General features: G+C 47.4%; 1 protein-coding gene across 1 annotated transcript in view; it reads right to left on the reverse strand.

The window, feature by feature from the left end:
• Positions 1-15,597: 15,597 nt before the first annotated feature.
• LOC106853777 (gamma-aminobutyric acid type A receptor subunit epsilon) overlaps positions 15,598-21,767 on the reverse strand; it is a 34,476-nt gene continuing 28,306 nt past the window's right edge. Inside the window, exons 8-9 of the mRNA XM_014877239.2 lie at positions 20,008-20,210; positions 15,598-18,911 (exon numbers count right to left, since the gene is read on the reverse strand). Coding sequence (XP_014732725.1) covers positions 18,618-18,911; positions 20,008-20,210 — 497 coding nt within the window. The 3' untranslated portion in view covers positions 15,598-18,617. The remainder of the gene's footprint in view (positions 18,912-20,007; positions 20,211-21,767) is intronic.

Here is a 21,767-nt window from a genome sequence, read left to right on the forward strand (position 1 = left end):
ACAGCTGCTGCTGGGGGATGTTTTTGCTGCTGGTTTTGTGCTGGTGGGACCTGCACCAGTTCCCCCACGCTGCAGAGATTTTGCTGGAGAATTCTCAGACAGGCTCAAGCCTCCACACCGAGCCCAACCAGCCCAGAAAAAGCCACAGACTTTCACACAATCATGTTTTTGCTGGTCCTCCTGAATGGGACAGGCTGGGGTTGTTTTGCAAATGTCTCCCACCCTCCTACACTGCCCAGGGTGACCGAGTGACCTCCTTATGGTGACACCACGTGCAGGAGGTCTCTGGGCTCTGCTGCAGTGACCACTCTTGGACCAATACATGGACAAGGCATTGAGCAAGAAGTTGGGAAATTTGCCCTGTCTTAAAGCAAACCCAGCCTTGCAAAGCCCAGCCAGCAGTAAACACTGAGGCAGAGCCGGTGCAGTTTGCTCTGTGCCTGACTGTGCAGGGGACAGAAGTAAAGCGTGTCCCAGGCATTTGCCTCAAAATGCAAAAATGCAACCTGGATGTGCTAATGTGGCCATCCAAGCTGGGGGTGAAATGGTGGGTGGCTTGTAAACGTTCCCTGAATTTTTCTAAATCCCTTTTCATCCTGAGTCACACGCAGAAGAGCGTGGGTGAGCGAGAGTAGGCAGAGGGAGAGGGGTGGTGGGGCTGCATGAATTTGGATATGCACATCAGCTATCAAACACAGTGCAAAATTGCTGTGAAAGCAATGAAAAAAGATAAATTTCGTGTCACAGTCTTCAGATGATGAGCTACTGCTGTTACTGCTTTCTGTGTTAGTGGAGTTAAAGTGGGACTTGCTTGTTGAGATTAGCAAGTCTTCTGCACCTCTTTTCTCCTCATCCCAACTCTTTCCTCTTTCTCTCCCCACTGCTCCACAGTTGCATTTCCCAGTGGATCTCAGCCAGCTGTGTGGGACTGCTGCTGCCTCTAGCCCTTTCAGATCAGTCATGGGTTTGGCTAAAGAAAGTTGAAACAAAGAAAACAAAATGTAGATGACCTTTATGTCTGTCTGACTCCAGCTCATGCTTCCAAAACATTTTATGCCGTCAGCTATTTCCACCTAGACCTGGACCTGTGTACTTAAAAACATTATGAAACTGAAGAGTTGAGGGAGGCACTTTACCAGTGGTCCTGTTGCCCTCACTGTGAGCTCAACCCTAAATCAGACCTCAGAGATTTTCATCCCAGAAGCTCCACAGCAACCCCAGCTTCCCACGCAAAGCAACTCACTGGATTTTCCTGGGGCCACCTGGAATTGCACCAGAGCAAGTCCCTGGGTGTTCCCTGTAAGTCCCATTGCTTTTTCAGCCTGTGTGACAGTTTTCACAGGAAACAAGTCTAGTCCAAACAGCTACTTTAGATTTAATCTATGAATGATGACTTAAATTAAAATTAAAAACCAGCTACAGTAGCCCAGTGTAACTAACACCAGGAAGCCTGTGGAAGCCCTGGTCTGGCTGTGAGAGACAGGGCTTTGCACACCTGCCCAGGCGTCCCTTTACCGGCTAGAGAGCCCTGGGCAGGGCTCCTGCAGCCTCATGTATCATTTAAGGAGTCATTCTATTCCAGAAAGCAGGCAGCTCCCATGTGGGCTATACCTCAGCAGTTGTAATTCGTCCCAGTTTATAAATAAGATGCTTTTCCTGGACTGCCAGGTCCCAGTGACATCTATAAGGCAAGCTGTGATCTCTGTGACCTGTGAATCATCTCTGATAATGGAGATCTTGCTGCCTGACTCCTACTTTTGTCAGCTGTGCAGCACCAGGGTGTGGATGCACCCAGAGAGAGCTCCCTGGCACTATGGCAAAGGAAATGATTTCTTCCCTCTGGAGCAGAGCCCTGGTGGAGATCACCTGAGAGGGATGCTCTTAAGGGCAGAACAAGGTGGTACTGTTCACCTTTGCTTTCCCTGAGAGGTATTTCTACCTCCCTGACCCAGCCTGGGGAAGATTCAGTCTTTTCCGTCCTCTCACCATCCATTCTTGCCTTTTCCTAGCACCAAGGCCATATTAAGTCTGAATACTCCACTCTCTTGCCCTTGGAACTGTTCAATGCCTGGCCCATGTGCAATAGCCTCCAGCAATAAGGAAAAACCTTTGGGTCTCAGCCTCTACTTCTGCTTCTCCCTCTGGAGCATCAGCATCCTGGCCTCCATCCCTGGAATCAGTTCAGAACCCAGATAAATCTGCTCTGTGCACCAGCGTCCTCTTTACTGTGGTCACAGGAGTGCTGCCCTTTGTCAAAGTGAATATGGCATCAAAAACTGGGAATTAGTAATGGCCATGAGCTGCACCTTGGAGGGTGAGAGCCTTTGCTGGGAGCGGCACTCAGGTGACGATGCTGGAGGCACTGCCTGGTGGGTGAGGTGTCTTGGGTGCTCTGCCTGCCTGCACTGCCTGTCTGGCACAGCTGACAGGGTGTTGTTTCCTCGCTCTGCATCTCCTTTGCAGCCAGGATAACAACACCTCGTGGGGGTGAGGGTGGATGTTCTTTGGCATTTGTCATCGACTCGCCTGCAAGCACCCTGGGGAGGCCTATAAATAAGTGAGGGGCTGTGATTCAGCAGCCACTGGAGGAGAAGCAGCCACCACCATGTCCATTTCATGATCACTTCAAAAGCCTCGAGTCTTTATTTGATTGTGTTTTTGCATTAAATTTGCAAAAACCCCCTCCACAAGGGGAGCAGGGGAAGGCAACCTGCTGGGAAGGATGGTGTGGAAGGAGCCACTGTGGGAACAATGCAGCCCCTGGGAGTGATTGCAGGCTCCACCACAGCACCCTCCCTCCTTAGCGATATGCACCTGCTTTTGTGTTTCTCTCCCCTTCTGTTTGCTCTGGTGGGTTTTCCTGATGCCTGTTATTGCTGGGCTGAGAGAGGCAGTAAAATAAATTGTTCAGGCCAGGCTTGTGGAGAAACAAGCAGGTGTCTGGCTGTGTTATCAAGGCAGTAACGCTTTTGCATCTCAGTGATGGGACTAACATGAGACTGAGTGATCAGAGCAAAAAGCACAACCGTGTTCACCTCGAGGCTCTGAGCAGCAAAATTGCAGCTTGGATTTAGGTTCAGATTGCAGAGCTTAACTTTACTCATTTAATTTACCCAGTGCTTTGGGACTTTATTGGCAGTCATGCTTTTGTGGGGCTGCACCTGCTGGGACATGCTGAGGTGAAGGTCCTTTCCTGTGTGTGGATGAACTTATGGATGAAAATACAGAATGGAAGCAGCTCTATTTTCTGTAGGATTTCTGTGGTCTGCCCTCTGCTCAGATGGCCTTAAATGGATTTGTCTGTATTTGAGAGGGAGGGTATTTGTCTGTCCCTTGTGCCAGGGTGGGTTAAAATGTGCTGAGCAGGGTTGTCCATTTCCACACTGATGTTTTGTAGGAAGGGGAATCAGTTTGCCCACAGGGTGGTGAACAGCAACCACAGGAGCATGTCTGCCCTAGGAGATCCTGCTGACTCCATGTGGACCCAGCAGCAGCAGCACTGAGCTGCACCACTGGCTTAAAGCCACCTGAGCCTCAGTTCTGTGATGTCTCTGCAGCTTGGTGAGTGACAAACCCCTCTGTGCCCTGGATGTGAATGTGGAAACACCCACAGAGGCAGCACAGGCTTCTTCTGAAGCACAGCCAGGGTGGAGGGAAGATCTCTCGGCCAGGTCACCCTGCAGCTCTCCCTGTTTCTAATGAAGCCTCATTCCTGATGGCCACTCAGCCCCTTCTGCTTTCAAGTCAACAAATGGAAAAAAAAAAAAAAAAAAAAAAGGTAAAAAGCAAAGAGGAGGAGAATAAGACAGAATGATATATTTTTGTTCACTCTCCCTCTCCTTCTTCATTCCTTTGAGCCATTTTTAACCCAAACTAATTCAGCTGGAAATATTAATAACCCTATGAGGACACCACCTCCTTGTAATGAAGTGTAAAGGTCACTTCTGCTCAAATCACACAACTCTTTCATTTTGTTCTCTGCAAGGAACAGCTCCTCTCTTTAATTATTCAGTTTGCTTTTATACTGCAGCCGCTGCTCTCTTGTCTCTCATCTCTGACACTTCCCCATTAGGCAAGTCCCCAGGAGGATGCGCAGTGTTACCTGCTGGGCCACCACCAGGGCCTGGATGTTGGGAGCAGCAATTGGGATCTCCCTGCTGGGGGAAGGAGAGGCTGGATGTGGAGAAGAAGAGCTGACTCTTGGATTTCAGTGTTGTTCCTTTCATGGTGTGAATTGGCTGGTGTTTCTTCAGGGTGTGGGCATTGCAAAGTATGTTAATTTTTGGGTGAGTTGAATCCTCGTGCATGAGGAGCCAGTTGATGAGATGGATAGGAGAGGGGCTGGAGGGGAGCTGGGGCATTCCTGTCCTCCTGATTTACCTGATGGGTGGATGGAGGTGGGAGGCTGTGGGATGGGAAGTGACCTCTGTGTGGTCACTCCTCACTGAGGAAGGTAATTGCTTGTGAAGCCCTAAGGTGAACCAAAAACCTCTCGGATCAGTGCAATGTCCTCCATTCTCAGATGTCTCTCAGGCCACAATGTCCACAGCCAGGGAGAAGAGAGGGAGAAATCACAGCACCCTGCTGCAAATGTGAGCACTCCTGGGACAGCCATGGAGCCACCAGCACAGAAATGGGCAATGGGATTGTGGAGTGCCACTTTCTAGGGATGAATTTGGGGTCACATGGAAGTTCTCCCCAGACAGATGCCCAAGAGAGGGCTGGGGAACAGGGTAGTAGGACCACACTGGTCAGTCTGGAGAAGGGAAGGTTCAAGGGAGACTAAAGGGGCTCCAAAAGAGCTTGAGAGGGAATTTGGACATGGATTTTTAGTGATGGGACAAAGGATAATGGTTCTAAACTGACAGAGGGCAGGTTTAGATTAGATTTTAGGAAGAAATTCTTCCCTGTGACAGTGGGGAGGCCCTGGTATAGGGTGCCCAGGGAAACTGTGGCTGCCCCTGGATCCCTGGAAGTGTCCAAGGCCAGGTTGGACAGGGCTTGGAGCAACCTGGTCTGGTAAAAGTGTCCATGCCCATGCCAGAAGGGCTGGACTAGATCATCGTTAAGGTCCCTCTCAACCCAAATAATTCTGTGATTCTATGATTTCAGTGGCTGAGGTGATTATTCCACTAATTATTGTTGGAGCATCCTAAACAATTAATAACCATAATTAATTGTATGGGCCCAAGAGAGCAGAAACAACTTTTGTGGTGGCTGTAACCCCTCCCTCCCCCGAGCACTGCTCACTCCAGAACCTCTCTGCAGTGTTTTATCTCCCTGAATGTTTAAATGACTTGAGCAATTTGGGGTTTCCTCTGTTTCCCCATGGGACTCCTCACTCCCTGCTCTAATTATAGCACCACGGCAGCTGTTAATGCCCACAAACAAACACGGGTCCTCGGTAGCTGCAGTGAGTTAAGGTTTATATAATCATGTGAAGATTTGAGAGCTGAAAAGCTTTTCTCTGTGCACAGCATTAATCATTTAAAAGGAGCCTGACTGATGATTTTTGCATGTGTGTGTGGTTGTTTCCTTTTTTCCCCCTGCGGAGTCCAGCTGTTGCTGTACATGGTGTGCTCAGCACCAGCCAAACCATTGCCAAAGCCACAATGGCTTCTGAAAACTCCTGTTTTCAGGCTCATCTGGTGATTCATTCATGCAGGACATGGGCTGTGCTAGTAGTGAAGAAACATACCCAGCCCTCTGATGAGGATGTGGAGAAGTTTTGCTTGTTAATGGTAAGATGTTGTACTGGTTTGAAAGCAAAACCAGTGAGACACTCCAAGTCAGAAATAGAATTTAATAGGAAAAAAAAAAAAGAAAAAGAAAAGAAAAGAAAAGAAAAGAAAAGAAAAGAAAAGAAAAGAAAAGAAAAGAAAAGAAAAGAAAAGAAAAGAAAAGAAAAGAAAAGAAAAGAAAAGAAAAGAAAAGAAAAGAAAAGAAAAGAAAAGAAAAGAAAAAGAAAATACATGCAATAGTACAAAAGAAAAACACTGACAGTCAGAATACAACCTGACACCCCGCTAGTTAGGGTGGTGGTAGCAGTCTAGATTAAGTGATCTTGTTGAAGTACTGATCCTATAGAAAGGTCTGGTAGCTCTTGTCCTCTGGAATTCAGTGGAAAAAGGATGCTTTGGTGTTCCAAATATCAGTTTTTATCTGAGTAGGAAACGCTTGGCTCCTTCCCCTGGGTGGAGCATCTCCCAATGGGATGATGTAATTTTATCAGTCATGCACTGGGACTCAATGGCCCATTAACAGGAGATATCTCCTGGAGGAAGGATGGGTCATGGAAAAGATAAAAACCACTGCCCCAGCTGGTTTAAAAGATGGTGATAGAATCCATACTTTTGGTCACATCCTGTATTGCAGCCCAAGACAGACGTGTTCCATGGTAGAAGAAGGCTCACACTGAAAGGACAGAACTGACACGGTCATTTCCAAATTACAGCTGGCAAAGGAAGCACAGAGACATGGAAAGTCTAATCAAGAGCACTGATCAGCTCTTTGGCCAAGCATGGAGACATCCTTTTCCAAGCTGTGCTGGTGCCAGGGCTTTTCCCTCTCATTGTCCCTCTTGGACTTGCTTTGGGAACAATGGCATCATGGTTAAATCAAGCTACCAATTGAATCTTTGAAGCTGTTTCCTGTGATGTTGCCTGAACTGGGCAGCCATCCCTCACACAACTGACACCAGAAGGAAACTGCTGTCCACAATTTTGTACCAGCAGCATCCCTCACTCCCTTCCCTTCTGTGACCTCTCCAGTGGATCATTAAAAGCAGTGCAAAATGCAGGAGCACAGACCAGACTGGGGCACCGTTTGCACTGTGTGCAGCCACAATTGTAGCTTGGTTCCAGCTGACAGGTTTATATGACCTCATATCTATAAAAACTGATCTTAAACATTCATTTGGAAACCTCACATGGACATAAAACCCAGAGTTCAAAAGTTGCAACTTTTCAGACAAAGGGGAGGGAAAAAATAGGTGTCAGGTTGTAGGTTAAAATGCAGAAATGTTTGGCTGTGGTTTTGCAGATGTGATTTCCATGCTGCCATCATCAGTGGCAGGGACAGTTCAGCACCTCTACTGCCACCATCCTTCTTCCAAGCCCCTAAGCAGGGCTTAAAGTATTGAGATTTAAGGATGTGAAAAATTCCTGGAAGAGCTAAGGAAAGATAATCAGGGCTAGTGTGCTGCCAGTGAGGGAAGAGGCTGAAATCGGCAGGGGGGAATGGACTGGGTGGTTGAAATTCCACTTTCCAGAGTCAACGCTAAGGCAAATCAAGTCTTGTGGCTGAAGATGTGGCTGTTTTAATAATGCAGGCATTGGAATTAGAAAGAGGAGCTAAGACAAGGGGTCTGTAAGTAGCAATGCTGTGGGTGATGTCTGTCCCAGACCTGTTTATTTGGAAGCATCTCTGCAGATACCAGCAGGAATTCATTGGTAGCTGTGTGTGCTGGAGCCTTCTGGCCCCAGCCAGAGGCACTGCAATTAAGGAAAAAGAACACCAGCTTTTTCTCCTGGCCTTCCCCAATGCCCCAGATGCCTGGTGCAATGCTGTCCTGCCCTGTGGAGGATGCATTGTGCTGCACAGGGACAGCCCTCACCGGGGTGCAGGCCCTGAGCTCTGGCTTAGTTGTCTGTAACCCGGGGAACAGATGGCACAGCCTGACAAATGCAGCCTTTCCTGCACTTCCCTGCTCCTTTCCACTGCAAATTGAGGCCTTAAAAAGGATTGATGGTGCTAACAACAACCTCATCTAGGAGGACTTTTGGAGGGATTAATGACTAGTCGCTGGGGAAAGGTTTAATGGTCCAAAGAGATCAGCAGTCTCAAGCCAGTTTATTAATCAGCTAAGGCCATTACCACTTAAAGGCTCAGTCTGGGGGGGAAGAGGAGGCAGGGGTGGCAGTGATCCATCTCTGCAGAGAAACAAGCCAGAGAAAGTGAGGAGATCCCTGGAATCCAGTACACAAACTCACTGCTCTTCACTTGGTGTGGACGAGGATTTAGCAAGGAAATGTAGAGAGAAAAGGGAGTGATGGCCTTGCTTCATTTACTTCTGATGCACTGCAACCCATCTCGTGCTCTCGTGGCTGTAGCAGCTCCTGAACAAGCCCACGGGCTTCCAGCCAGCTGTGCCTCCAGCAGTGGCTACCACACATCCCCACACCCTGTGCTGTGGCCTGGGCAATTGAGGACTACTGTTGTGAGAGGAAATTTATTTCTAACACCTTGTCCAGAGATAATTTTTCTGCCCTGGGGCGTGAAAACTAAGGTTCTTATTATTTTTATCACAGCAAGTCAAAGTGCAGAAGCTATTCTTACTCATATAAATGTCTAATCCTACTCTGATTCCTTCCGAGCTGCTGCATTTGCTTTGATTACTTTTCCCAGTTATAGCTAAAATAAAATTTGCAGTATAATAATCTGCTCATACAATAAGCAGTCCCTGAGATGAGGAGATGAGGGCCCTGCCAGGGGCCCTCTCCGTTTTCAGAGTGCAGGAAAAGCTCGGCTGTGTCCTGGCTGGATTGTATGGAGGAAAGCAAAGTGCCTCAGTCTATTTATTTCCTTTGCACTTGAGACCCCTTAGGGGTCATCTGTAGCAGGATGAATGCAGCATTGGTATAATGTCATTTTCTGAGGTCCAGGGAGGGAGAAGAGTAGGATTGCTGGTGAAGGAGACATGTTCCCAGGTACTGGAGGTTTCTGGAGCAATTTTCAACTCTGTCCATGCAGTGGGACTGTGTAGGGCCAGGCCTGGGTCTGGGAAATGTTAGCTGCTAGGGGTGGCTTGGGGTCAGCATGCTTTTTAATTGCTTGAAAGTGAGGTCTTTGTGCTTTATCCTCACAGAGGCTGTTTTAGGGCACCAACAAAGAATCTGATCTTCTGAAGAGAGCTCTGGCTTTGCTCTAGAATCTGATCACAGTGAGAAGTTGTTTCTGTTCTGATACATTTTTAGGTGGCTGAAAAATCTATATTAGTTTTGGATTTTTTTTGCCTTTTTAAAAATTTTATTTTCCCTTCTGTGCTTGTTCCATCCAAAGTCATGAACTACATGTGAGGACAGGTGACTTACCTTACTCCACTGCCTTTTGGAGTAAAACCTCTTCTTGCTTTTCTTCCTTCTCCCTGCAAACTCATGTATCAGCCACATGAATTTTTGCTCCCTTGGGACTCTGCTCCTGGAGAGCCTGGACCTCTGGCTGGCCCAGGATGATAAAAACCAGCATGGCCCATACACTCCAGAGCTCCAGCACCCCAGGTCTCTCCTCCTGACTTGGTATTTTCAAGAGTCAGCAAGACAAACATACCCCCCTGGAGAGGAGCTGGGGCAATCAGCAGGTGAAAGCTGTCCCAGCTAAAGGTACTTGGTGTCAAAAGGTATTTTTGTGTGTGTATGCCAGGGAACAAAGAGGGTGAGCAACCTCCTGTGCCTTTGGATGGTTTTTGCACATCACTTAATACAGATTTTCCAGTTTGCAGGGGGAGTAGCCTCGGTGTAAGGAGTCACAGAGCAGAAAGGAGGTGGCAGACACCAGGGATGAGCTGAGCTCATGGCATTCCCTTTCCAGAACCACAGCATTCTAGTGCCATGCCAAGACCTCTCTGCTTTTCATCCCTCTTTTCACAAGTGGTCTGTGTGGACTCAGTTTTCTGCACTTTAAGATTCCAAGAGTTCCAAGCTAGACATTCCTATTGCTTTAGCTAAAGAAAGATGGGGATGGTTTCAACCTGCCAAGCTTTCCCCTAACATATACATATACACTGTTAGTGAATTTGAATTCAGGTCCTAAACACTGTAGGAATGTTGGCCATATGGAATGGTGACCCTATAACCCCTAAACCCAGCAACATTTATTGATGGCTTATCTGAAGTCTCTGTAGCAAACATTTCAGTCCCTTCAGCCAGGGAGAAGTGGGTTACTTTGTGAATGTCAATGCAGATCAAATAAAACATGTCTCAAGGACAAATGTATTTGTTCTGAAAATTTGGCCAAAGAAATCAGAAATGGTTCTTTAAAATACAGCAGCCTAGAGCATGTTTTTATCTTCCTTTTTGAGCAGTGAAAGTTGATGATCAAGCTATAATTTGAAATATATGGTAGGATACAGCAAAACCAATGCCACTGAAATTGCCTTGCAGTTTGAACACACGGATCTGAAGATTTGACAAAAACATTTTCTTTGTTCTGCAGACATGAGACCATTTTCCTTCCTTTTATGTGTAGCACCCTTGGATTGTTTTGCACTGATCACAACTGCTCTGGTGCTCTCTTTGATGAATGCACTTGTTTTTTTGGTTTTTTTTTGTTGGTTTGGAGCTCCTTTTTGGGGATGGTGGGTAGGTAAGATTTCATTGGGCATGATGGGAAAGGGACAGTTAATTTGTGTCATGGGTTGGGCATAACTGGGCAATCAATCTCAGCAGAGCATGTACAAGGTGTCTGAAGAAGAGAGACACAGAGATCCAGTTGCTGCTTTCTTCCTTTTTTTATGTGAAATTAAAGCAAAAAAAGAGCAGGAATAGGTGCCTTCTGGTTCCAGGCTTCATGGAGCAATGCTGGGACTATCAGCAATGCTGCAAAGGGAGAGGGGAAGGAGGGAAGACGATGACTCACAAGAAGTTTCCCTGTCAAGATTTTGCTTCGTCGTTTTGTGTTCTCTGGATGACTTAGGGAGAGACACTTTTCCCTCATCTCTAATTTGCTGCCAGATGAATATATTGAGTAGCAGGATATTGAGAAATCATGGGAAACTAATGAGAAATGCCTGAATGAGCTCAGCATGTTCCTGCACTCGGCTGTTAGGTTTTAATATCCCAGTGGTGCTGGGCAGAGGGGGTACAGGGGCTGTGCAGCTCCTTTTGCTCTTTGGTTGAGTGTCAAAATGGGACAAGGAGTAATGGGTTTAAACTAAAAGATGGTAAGTTCAGACTAGACACAAGGACAAATTTTTTACAATGAGAGTGGTGAAAACCTGGCATAGGTTGCTCAGGTAGAAGCCCCATCTCTGAGAATATTCAAGGTCAGGTTTTGAGGCTCTGAGCAACGTGATCTAGATAAACATTTCCCCTCTCATTGCAGGGAGGTTGGAGTAGACTGAATTTAAAGATTCCTCCTAACCCAAACTTCTTCAATTCTGTGTTTCTACCTGTTTGGCCAATCTGTGGTCTTACTTGGAAATTCAGCCACCTAGAATTGTTATTGCACCTGTTATTTTGAGGTGTGACAGTTCTGGCTGACTAAAAATCCTTACTACAGCTTTTCCTTCTCACACATTGTCCAGACTTCCTTCTTTGAGGTCCTGATCTCTGTTGGATGTTGGGGGGCCTGGCTGTGACAGAAGGGCTGGTTGGTGAAGGATGTTCCTCAGGGAACGTCCTCATGGCAAGGACCACAGATACTGAGCATTTTCAAGATGCTGACTGTAAACTCTCAATTTCAAAATTATAATAAATTGGAGAGAGGGGGGATTTCTTAGCAGATACCTGTCTTTCAAACCAAGACGCTTGGGCAGGGATTCTCTGTCTTTCTGGCCTGGTGTGTTTCTGCTGCTATATATATATCCTTTGAGGTTACTGGGAGTTTCTGTGATTAAATTGGGAGGAAATTTTGGTCCCCTTTCTGCCTTAAAATGTGTTTCAGAACAGCCTGAACCCGGTCCAGCAGTCAACATGACAATGGACTTTTTCCTTTGTGATGGGCACAGCTGAGAGCATGGCTGCCAGCCGCCCTGGACTGCATGATCTTGAAAAACAGATTGCAGTGTGAAGGACTGAATTCCTGTCACGGGTATTTTTTGACCAGACCTAAAGTTATTTCTCCAGGAAGAGTGATGTGTAGCAGGAAACTGGTACTCCAGTCCCAGATGGGCAGCTTTGCCTTCAGCTCATCTCTGATTCAGGTAGTGTTTTACCCTGAGGAGATGAAAACACCCCGAGAAGCAGAATAATATGAGGGAGACATCTGTGTTTCACCACACATTTGGCAAGGGGAGGTGGCAGCAAAAGTTCCTGAGGAGGTTTGTCAGGGTCAGTAACACTCCAGAGATGCAAATCAGCCCCATGGCAGCCTGGCAATGACTCAACCTTTCCTACAGCCTGATTTTGCCCATGTGTGTGATACAGGCTGCTGCAAAGATGGGTTTCATTTTTACAGACTTATCACCTTCCTTGGGCCTTTCATGCAGCAGAATGATGAAAGGCAGGAACCTTATGGCAGCTGAATAAAAGTCATATCCCAGGAGCTGTGAAAATGTCCCTGCCTTGTTTTTCCAAGGAGTCCATGAAAGGGCATGGTGACACCACATGGCTGCCACCTCCTGTCCACAGTGGCTGCTTTCTCTCGGGGCTCTTCAGCCATCCATGGCATCAGCCCAAAACCTCACCAGGGACACCCAGCACATGCCCTGTGGGTTTCACACCACGTGCAGCTCGTGTTGGTAAGATGGGTCTGTGCCTCTTGAGCCCAGCAAAGGGTGGTGTGAGCACAGGAGAGGGGCTGCAGAGCCATTCAGCAGCCAGGGTAGGGCCCTTCCCTCATAGATGGCTCTGCCATCTGATTTCAGAGTTGTCTGCCTTGACACGTGTATCCTGTGCCTTGTGAAGGAGGCAGTCAAGAGCCTTGAGCTCTCTCAGATAAATGGCTCAGCTCAGAGCACTGTGGCTTGATGTTCCTGAAGCTGATAATCCTAATTAACAGGCTTTTTCTGAGTCCCTTTTATACCACTCCAGCAGCCCAAGTGGGCTTTAAAGTGAATGGAAATTACCCCATGGAGCGCTTTCCCTGGAGATGTTGCTATGCCGACCTGCTCAGAGCAACTATTGAGGCTTCCTAGCTCTCCTCCATCCTGCATTGTTCTTGCTGTCACAGAGGCTCAGATGGTGCCAGAAGTGTGGCTGGGACAGAGAGGGCCCAGACTATTATTTACTTTTTCTGGAAGATGTGGGTAGGAGCGGAAAAAACAAGTAGAGAGGAGTAAAATCATGTCAAGCATCAACAGCAATGGAAAACCAACCTGAAAGACCTGAGAGTCCTTCTGATGGAAAATTGAGTCAATTTTCTCATGCACAATCCTTAAAAAAAAAAAAAAAAAAAAAAAAAAAAAAAAAAAAAAAAAAAAAAAAAAAAAAAAATAAAATCAATTTTTTCCTTTTTTTCATTGGAGGTCTGCAGGCAATAAGGTTTCCCCTGGGTATCTGGGTTTCCTCACCCACTCTGGTGGGAACACTGGGAGGTAAGGTGTGTTCTTCCCCAGCCCTTCCCAGCAGGTGCCTCCTGCCCTTCATGGGCAGAGGTTGTGTGGTGCTGCTGGGTGATGGAGCCATTTCTCCCTGAGGTGAAATCCATCCCATGCAGGCAGGAGTTTTTGTGTCTTCCCCCTCACCCTGAGGCACACAGCTTGGAACATTTTTGGCCACTCTCATTCCCCTTAAATTCAATCTTCCCAAGGCCTACAAATCTGAGGCATTAAGAGGAAGACAAATTATAATGAATGTATATTAGGAATATAAAAAGTAACGACTTAATATAACTTTCTCTTCTCCCCCTTCCCTCCCCGTTCATGACCTGATGTTTTTAACATTTTGGGAACTGCTAAATCTCGGAGGGATACAGAGTGTGCCAGGGAGAGCTGGGGGTGCTCCATTTGTGGGCTTTCTCTGCCCCAGGGCACTCAGAAAGCAGCACCTTCCTTCCTTGTGCCTCAGGGATAAATAACAACGCCTCCACTGGCATCAAAAGTGGGGTTAATAAAATGATTAAAATGTTAAAGTGCCATGGGTGTGGCTGTGTGGGCCCAGGGGCAAGAGGGTGGCCCTTGAGTGAGGCAATTTCCAGAGCTGGGGCTGTCCTTTGGGTTATGGTCACTCCAAAAGTCACCAGCACGAATGGGGATATAGAAAGCTGAAATAAAGTCCACCAAATATTACTGCCAAACCCCAAGACATTTGGGGAAACATCAGTTATTTTATTTACATTGGCAACAGGCTGAGGGGAACAAGCAAAGCCTTCTCCTGCTTTACAAATAATGACTTTAAATGGCTGAGACTGCTCCTGAGCAGGGCTGGCTTGAAGCAGCTTCTGCCTTTCTTAAAGAAAAACAACAAACCCCAAAATATCCACCGCCCATCAAGTATAACAGTGACATTTTTTCCTAATTTCCAACAAGGTAGTTTTCTCTGGGGCAATAAATAAATTAACCAGCTCCAGTAATCCCATCAGGAGGAGAACAGGGGACAATTTTTACCCTTCTTACAAGGTGACGATAGACAGTGGTGAGGATGGGCAGTGTATAATGTTGTTTATTATGTATAATAAGAAGCATCCAGAAATCTCAGTTAAGGACCAAGCCCCTGTACAAACACACAGTAACAGAATCCCTGTCCTGAAGAGCACACAGGCTAAAAATGGTTCCTCATGTAGCATAATTTGGAGGGGAAGAATAGGAATTAGAGGCAGAGAAATAAATTTAAAAAAAAATAAAAATCAACCTTTTTCCTGATTTCCTTTTATACTCCAAACAAAGGGCACAAGACATAAACGCTAAGATCATAATTTCCAGTCCCCATCATTAGATACTAGGATAGCAGAGTGATAGAATCATAGAATCATAGAATCATTTAGGTTGGGAAAGACCTTTTATGATCACAATGTCCAAATGTAAATCTAACACTGCCAAGAACTCCATCAAACCATGTCCCCAAGTGCCAAATCTCCATGTTTTTAAACACCTCCAGGGATGGTGCCTCCACCACTTCCCTGGGCAGCCTGTTCCAAAACCTGACCATCCTTCCAGTGAAGAATTTCCCCTCAATATCCAACCTGAACCTGCCCTAGCACAACTAGCATGCTTTCTCTTATCCTGTGTCTTGTTATCTGGGAGAAGAGACTGACCCACCTCTCATCACACCCTCCTGTCAGGAGTTGTGCAGAGCAATAATTTCCCCTGAGCCTCCTTTTCTCCATGAGCCCCCCCAGCTCCCTCAGCTTCCCCTCACTCATCAGGATTGTGCTCCAAACCCTGCCCTGTTCCCAAACTGACCCCAGGGGTTGAGGTGTGGCCTCACCAGGGTCCAGCACAGAGGGACAGGTCACTGCCCTGGTCCTGCTGGCCTGGGCTGTGCTTGCCTTCACCACAGCAGGGGTGGGAATGTGACTTGCTGGTCCCTGGGAAGGGGAGGCAGGAGGTGAGGGAAGCCCAGTGCCCACCTGGCTGGTGAGGCTGACAGCATGAAGCTCCTCCACCAAATTCCTGGCAAGGGGAGAATGTTGAAACCTCCATGAGAGGAGGAGGAGGCAGCACAGCCACCCAGGTGTTTGAAGCAACCTGAGTGCCTTGCAGCATTCCTGGTGCCTCTGTCCTCCCTGCCCAGAGCAGCACAGCTCAGCCCCATGGTTTTGGTTTGTGTCCAGCGCCAGCCTAGGAGGGCACAGAGGGGCTCAGGGCCATGCTGAGCAGGGCAACTCATGTGCCGTGGGCTCCCTCCTGATAGCTGGAAAACCATTTTATAAGGAAACCGAAGCCTTGCAAAGTAATTCCAAAAGAATGGCAGATTTTTTTTCTTTTTCACGTTTCTTAGCTTTCTTTCTTTTTTTTTTTTTTTTTGAGATACTATAGAAAATTAAAAACATGATTGAATTTGTGCATGCCTTTATTTATTGTGCTATGGATGATGGGCACAGATTTCCCTAAGCCAAAAAGCCCCCTCCCTCCTCCTTCCCCAGCCTTAGTAATCAGCTTCCTTGTGCTCCAGCCCACGCTAGACTATTTTCCTCTGTCAAATCCTCCATCATTGGTTAAATTACCTGGGTGTGTGTTGGCTTCATCTTTTTTTGGTGAAATCTTACAATCTTTCAAGTCTACTTTGTCCGAGTCCCTGTCATCCTCTTAGGTTTTTGTACACCCTCTTTCTCTCCTGGCTGATTTTGTAAAAGGTCTAATTCCAACCAGTTGCTGCTCTCAGGGCTGAAGTCTGTTCTCCAGTGCCCATGCTAATCATATGTGTTCACCAAGAGCTTCGAAGCTACAGCAAATTGCAGCTGTGCAGGCTCCATGGCACAGGGCTGTTCATTTTTCCCTTCCACCCTCCTTTTCTCAGCTGCTCCCCTTCCACATTTCGCTCCCTGCATTCAGTGCAGCCTCCACTGCCTGCACACCTTTCAAGCCACCATCCTGTTGAGGAGATATCTGGCACAGACCCTGGTTTGCCACCGGGGTGTCCCCTCCCACACACCCCCCGACAGCTGCCTTCCCAAATGTGAGGACGTGCTTCACTCAGAGTCTGCCGTGTGAGCCAGTTTGAATCTAGGATGCTCTTTCCTTTTGGCTCGCCACAGAGATCACAGGACCCTGTTTAATCCAGCTCCCTGTCGGTGTAGGGCTGAGTCATAGGAGGTTTTTCTGTTGCTACATCTAATAACGCTTTGCTGCTGGGAGCAGAACATCAACCAGCTTGGCTGGGAGTCGGCACTGTCACCCAGCAGCTTCCCTTGTCTGCAAGTTGTTTTGATTCTTTTCTTAGACTTCTCCCTCTCTGTGTCTTTTTCTCTAAAACATTAATTTCCTCTAATTAGAGCCTCCTTAACAATTCTTTCCCCCCCCCTTCCTCAGTTAATTTCCTCTAATTAGAACCTCCTTAATAATTCTTTTGCTAAATCAATTTCCTCAGTTAGAACCACCCGCCACAATTTCTTTCCTCCCTTTCAAAAGCTGTCGGAGTAGCTAAGCAAATTATGCTTCTGAGTAACCTTTATCTCGTACTTGGTATTTTAAAAGAACTGTAACAGGTTAGACAGGCACAATTTCCCCTTTCAGAGCTCTGCTGGTCTGACCCCATTAGGTTATACTTAGCTGAGTGTTGTACTATTGTATACTTAATAAGATGCTCTAGCTGTTCAACTGGAACTCAGGTAAGGCTGCATTTGTGAATGAATTTAACATGACACTTCTTAATTCAGATCAGATTTAACGGTGTCAGAATCCATCTTTAAACTAGATCAAATTGCTCTCCAAGAATATGTAAAACCTCCTGTCCCTGTTACCTGTCCTGTGAGCCAGACTTTCCTAACTTTTCCGCTACAGCCATACTGGCTTTCTTCTCCTGACAAGCCTTTTAAGTTCTAATTTTTTTCTAAAACATGCTGTTTTTAAAAAAAGATCTTTTTTTTTTGTTTCTAATTTACACAGCAAGTAACTATTAAGGGCCCACTGCTTTTCACAATCATGCTGTGGGCCACATCAGCAGCTGGTGTAAATGGGGAGGCAGCCAGGTGACACATTATGGACCTTGGGCCTGAGTTTCCTCTTCTTTATTATGCAGTGTCTCCCCAGCTGAAACTGTGTTATGCATTTCTCCATCTCTTTAAGATGGGACCATCTCACCAAAATCCATCAAGGACAACTCACTCCATTTCCTGATTTTATGAGGAAACAGGCCAAGTGATGATGGCAACTGGGGGGGGGTCATCCAGTTAGAGTGGAAACTCTTGTTTTATGCAATTATGAAAAACATGGAGAAGGGAACACATCTGAGCTGCAGGAATGCACTGGTGGCTGTGTGTTCCCTTTCCTATACCCCTTCCTCACGTTGGCACCAACCACCCAGCACAGATCTGATGGCATCAATGAGTGTCACCACATGGGACAGCACTGCCCCTCTGTGATTCACAGCCCATGTGACACAAACTGAAGAAATCTACCTCACTACAGGCTCAGGAATCTTCTTCTGGCCTTTCTCACAAACATTTCCTCCCTCTTTTGGCTATGCCCAACTGCAGAGCCTGCTCTGAGTCCTGGTCACACAGCAGAAATGTCACCCTGGGCGATGAAGAGTCTGCTCCAAGGCAGGTGGAGCAACTTTCCGGCTTGTGAAGTGCTTTTCATCACCGTCTGATGGGAATCAGCAGTGCCTCAGTGGGTGGCTGTCCTGGAGTGATCCGGGAGGAATGCTTCATAGATACTCTGTGGGGAGCTGGGGGAGGCTTGCAGCAGCTCCATCCTCCTCAGTGCCACCATCAGATGTCTGGGCAGGCCCAAAACGTTTCAGCCAAGCCCAGCTACTGTGGGAAAGCTTCACTGCTGTCCTTTTCCACGCTATTTCCTTCTGACCTTTCCGAGCTTCTAGCACCCCACAAAGTCTGTCCTGGTGGAAGTGATGCAGAAGTAGCAAGATGTATTTTACTTCCTTTGCAGTCTTATTAACTGTGCAGAAAACTCCATTTGCCATCACTTATCTTGAAATCTCATAGTAGGGTTGGATGGAAAAATGAAATGCATTAAGGCTTTTGTTTTTTGACAAAATCCCTAATGCTTGAGACGGGAATAGGATGTTTTTGGGTAATCTTACAAGGAGTACAGTGCTGGTGGTGTTGGAGAGAGGGTTGTCCGGGGAAGGGTAGATTCTCTAAAAAGATATGTTAGAAGGCTAAAAAAAAGCTGTTTGGTTCTTCTCAGAAGAGATGAGAGAGCAGGAAGAGGGAATCACCAGGTCGGGTCGTTCAGACTGACAGCTGACTACAACAGGGGAGACGCTGTGCTCTACGCTCCTCGAGAAGCCCCTCTTGCTGGTGCCCAGTCCATTCCAGCTGAGGCCGAAGAAGGGCTAGAGATAGAGATAGGCAATCCAGTAGACGATGTTGAAGAGCAGGAAGGCGGTGGGGAAGAAGACGCGGGAGTAGGAGTCCAGGCGGGATATGTGGATGCGGACCCGCCCCTCCCGCCACATCCCCGTCTGACAGTCCTCGATGCAGCAGAAGAACCTCTCACACTCCTTCCCCTCCAGGCACGGGGAGCCTGGGTCGTCATCCTCATCCTCCTCCATCTCCGGGGGCCAGTGCATGATGTGGTTGATGTTGATGGCGGTGAAGGTTGGCATCACCTGTGCACCGGCAGGTGGCTGTGAGGGGGACAGGTAGGCAGGTTAAAGGGGAGGAAAAGGCAACAAAACACGTTCTGGACACCAACCCCCACCCAAGTGGTGATAGATCAGATCGTCATGGGTGCAGCTCTATGGAGAGGGATGACTGATAATCCCCAGTCTCTGCAGCTGGTTGTGAATCACCACGTGTGTGTTCTGGGGGAACAGCAGCTCCCTGCATGACTGTGAGTATTCTTCCTTGCACCCCAGGGCACAGCAAAGCTCTGATTGCACTGATTCCCCATCTGTGCCAATGATAGTCAGTGCAGAAACACGACCTGTTCGATCTGTTCTGGCCTCTTCCCTCATTTCCCTGAGCTCAGCTGTCTCTGAAGACACAGCACACAGCCCAGATGTGTCTGCTGGTTGCTTCCAGTTACTGGAGAAAAGCTGGGGAAAGGCTGTGTGGCTCCTCTTGGCCCATCATGAGTCTCATGGAAGAGCTCTGTCCACCCTGGGATATGAGGCATATGGGGGATAGATGTGCTGGGAAGTGAGCCTGGCCCAGAAGAGATATGTCTTTTTCTGTTTCAGTTCTGGCCTAGTTCAGAGGCCTCTTTCAGTTAATGTGTCAGAAGTACCTGCCATGAGCTTGGACAGATCTCATGACAGAGGATGAGGATGAAGAGAATGATGACCACTGTGGGTTCACTATCCCCACACATGGCAGGTCCTCTGATGGAAGACCACAAAAAAAAGTCAGTTTCTTAATCTCTGTGACCTAAGATATCTCTGTAATCCAGAGATCAAACTGATACAGGTGTCTTAATGGCATTTACATTCAGTCATGTGAGTCATTCTAAACTGTTCTGATAAACTCTCCAGCAATTCTGGAGAGAGCACAGGGTGCCTGGCTCTGACAGGGGCTTCCTTGTTTTAAGGGAGCTTCAGCTGCTTTTTCTGGTTGTGTCTCACCTCTCAGACCCGGAACACAGGGTGGCCTGAAGACTGGATGAACTCAGTGTCAGTCAGGCACTAAACCACACCAGGAGTTTCCAATGCAGGCTCAGGAAGGATATTTTTAAATAGCTTAGGGTTGTAACAGCATCCACCTCTGCTGGCCCCTTTGACCTACCAGCCTGGCTTTCCTGTGGCTGTGCTCCAGTGGTTTCTTGTTTCCCACCAGGTAGTTGAGCGTGGCATACTCCATGAGAGCAGCAAAGACGAAGATGAAGCACACAGAGACAAAGAGGTCCATGGCTGTGATGTAGGAAACACGAGGGAGGTGCTTGCGGGAGATGGTGCTCAGGGTGGTCATGGTGAGCACAGTCGTGATACCTGAGAAAGAAAACAGCTGCCTTAAGTATTGACAAGGGGCACTTCTGTCTTCTACACACATCCATCCCCAAAACACTCCCATTTCCTCTCTACTCTGGTTGTCTGGTCCCATTTTGGCTCTGCTCAGCCAGACTCTGGTTTTGAGGAAGCCTCTGACAATGCTCTATGAAAAAGAATGGTGTTCAGGACTCAGGTATCACAGACCATCAGACCATCAGTGTGGACTGGTAAACGAGTGGGAAATTCAGACTCTGCACGAGGCTGGGTTGGTCAGGCAGGGCTTGCCCTCACCTCCTGTCCTCCATGTGCCTCAGCAGAGCTTCTAGAAGGAAGTTCCATGTTCCATAACCTTCCCAGGCACAGAGGGGAGGCTGACAGATCTGTAGTTCCTGGGCTCCTCCTTTGTACCCTTTGAAAAAAGGAGTGCAGTATTTCCCCTTTTCTGGTTACTACCATGACTTTTCAAGTATCATGGAGAGTGGCTTGGAAACCACATCAGCCATGCTCTTGGATGTATCTTGTCAGGTCCCATAGATTTATGGATGTTCAGGCTCCTCAGGTGGTCTCAAAGCTGATCTTCTCTTGCAGGGAGAGGGATTTTGCTGCTCCAGTCCCTGTCTTGCAGTCCATCCACTGTGGAATGTGGGGAGGGAGACTTCCAGTGCAGACTGAGGCAAAAAAGTACCTCAGCCTCCTTCTCATCCATTTTTACCAGCTTGCCAGTTATATTCAACTTGCTTTGACGTTCCCTTTCTGGCTGACAAACCTGGAGAAGCCCCTGTTAAGTATCCTCTGCATCCCTAACCCCATGCCTACACAGCTGGCAGTGTCCCTGTACTCCTCCCGGGACACCTGTCCCTGCTTCCACTGCCTGTGCATTTCCTTCTTGCCCTTTAGTCTGACCAGAAGCTCTTGACACATTCATGCTGGTCTCTTGCCTTCCTTTCCTAATTTCTTACACCTGGGGCTTGAGAGCCCTTGTGCTCTTTGGAAAATGTCCTGAAAAAATCTGCCAGTGCTGTTCTGCTCCCTGGCCCTCAGGCTGCCCTGTAGTAGATACCAGTCACAAGGTTCCCTTTATTTTCTTGGTCCAATTCCTACCCATACGTTTTCAATCTGCCCCTGGCTATTTTTCAGAGACAGCTCTTCACAATCTGTCCATTCCTTGATGCAGAGGGCAAGTGTGTAGGAGGTGATAAGGAATTTCTTTTGACATGAGTGGGGCTTGGAATTGTTTTTGCAGAAGCAGCAATGCTCACGTTTCTGCTTCCAGAGATGAAGTGTCAGGAGCCAGCAAAGGATCAACTACAGGAGCTGGTATTGTGATCTCATCCACTGATTTTCAGGATGTGGGGAAGAAGCAGGAAGTCCACCTGTTTCTCCTTGTCTAGCATCCACCTAAATCCACCTGCCACCCTTTCCTGAGGTCGCCTCAGTGGCTTTGGGGGTAAGCGTGGCAAAAGATTTTCACGTTTTCCTGCCATACTTGCATTAGCAGTATGTGATGTGACTTCCCATATTTTTGAAGTGCCAGTGGAACTGGTCCAGTTTATATCT

The sequence above is a fragment of the Sturnus vulgaris genome, chromosome 14 (assembly GCF_052056855.1).
Source record: "Sturnus vulgaris isolate bStuVul1 chromosome 14, bStuVul1.hap1, whole genome shotgun sequence".
NCBI classification, from domain to species: domain Eukaryota; kingdom Metazoa; phylum Chordata; class Aves; order Passeriformes; family Sturnidae; genus Sturnus; species Sturnus vulgaris.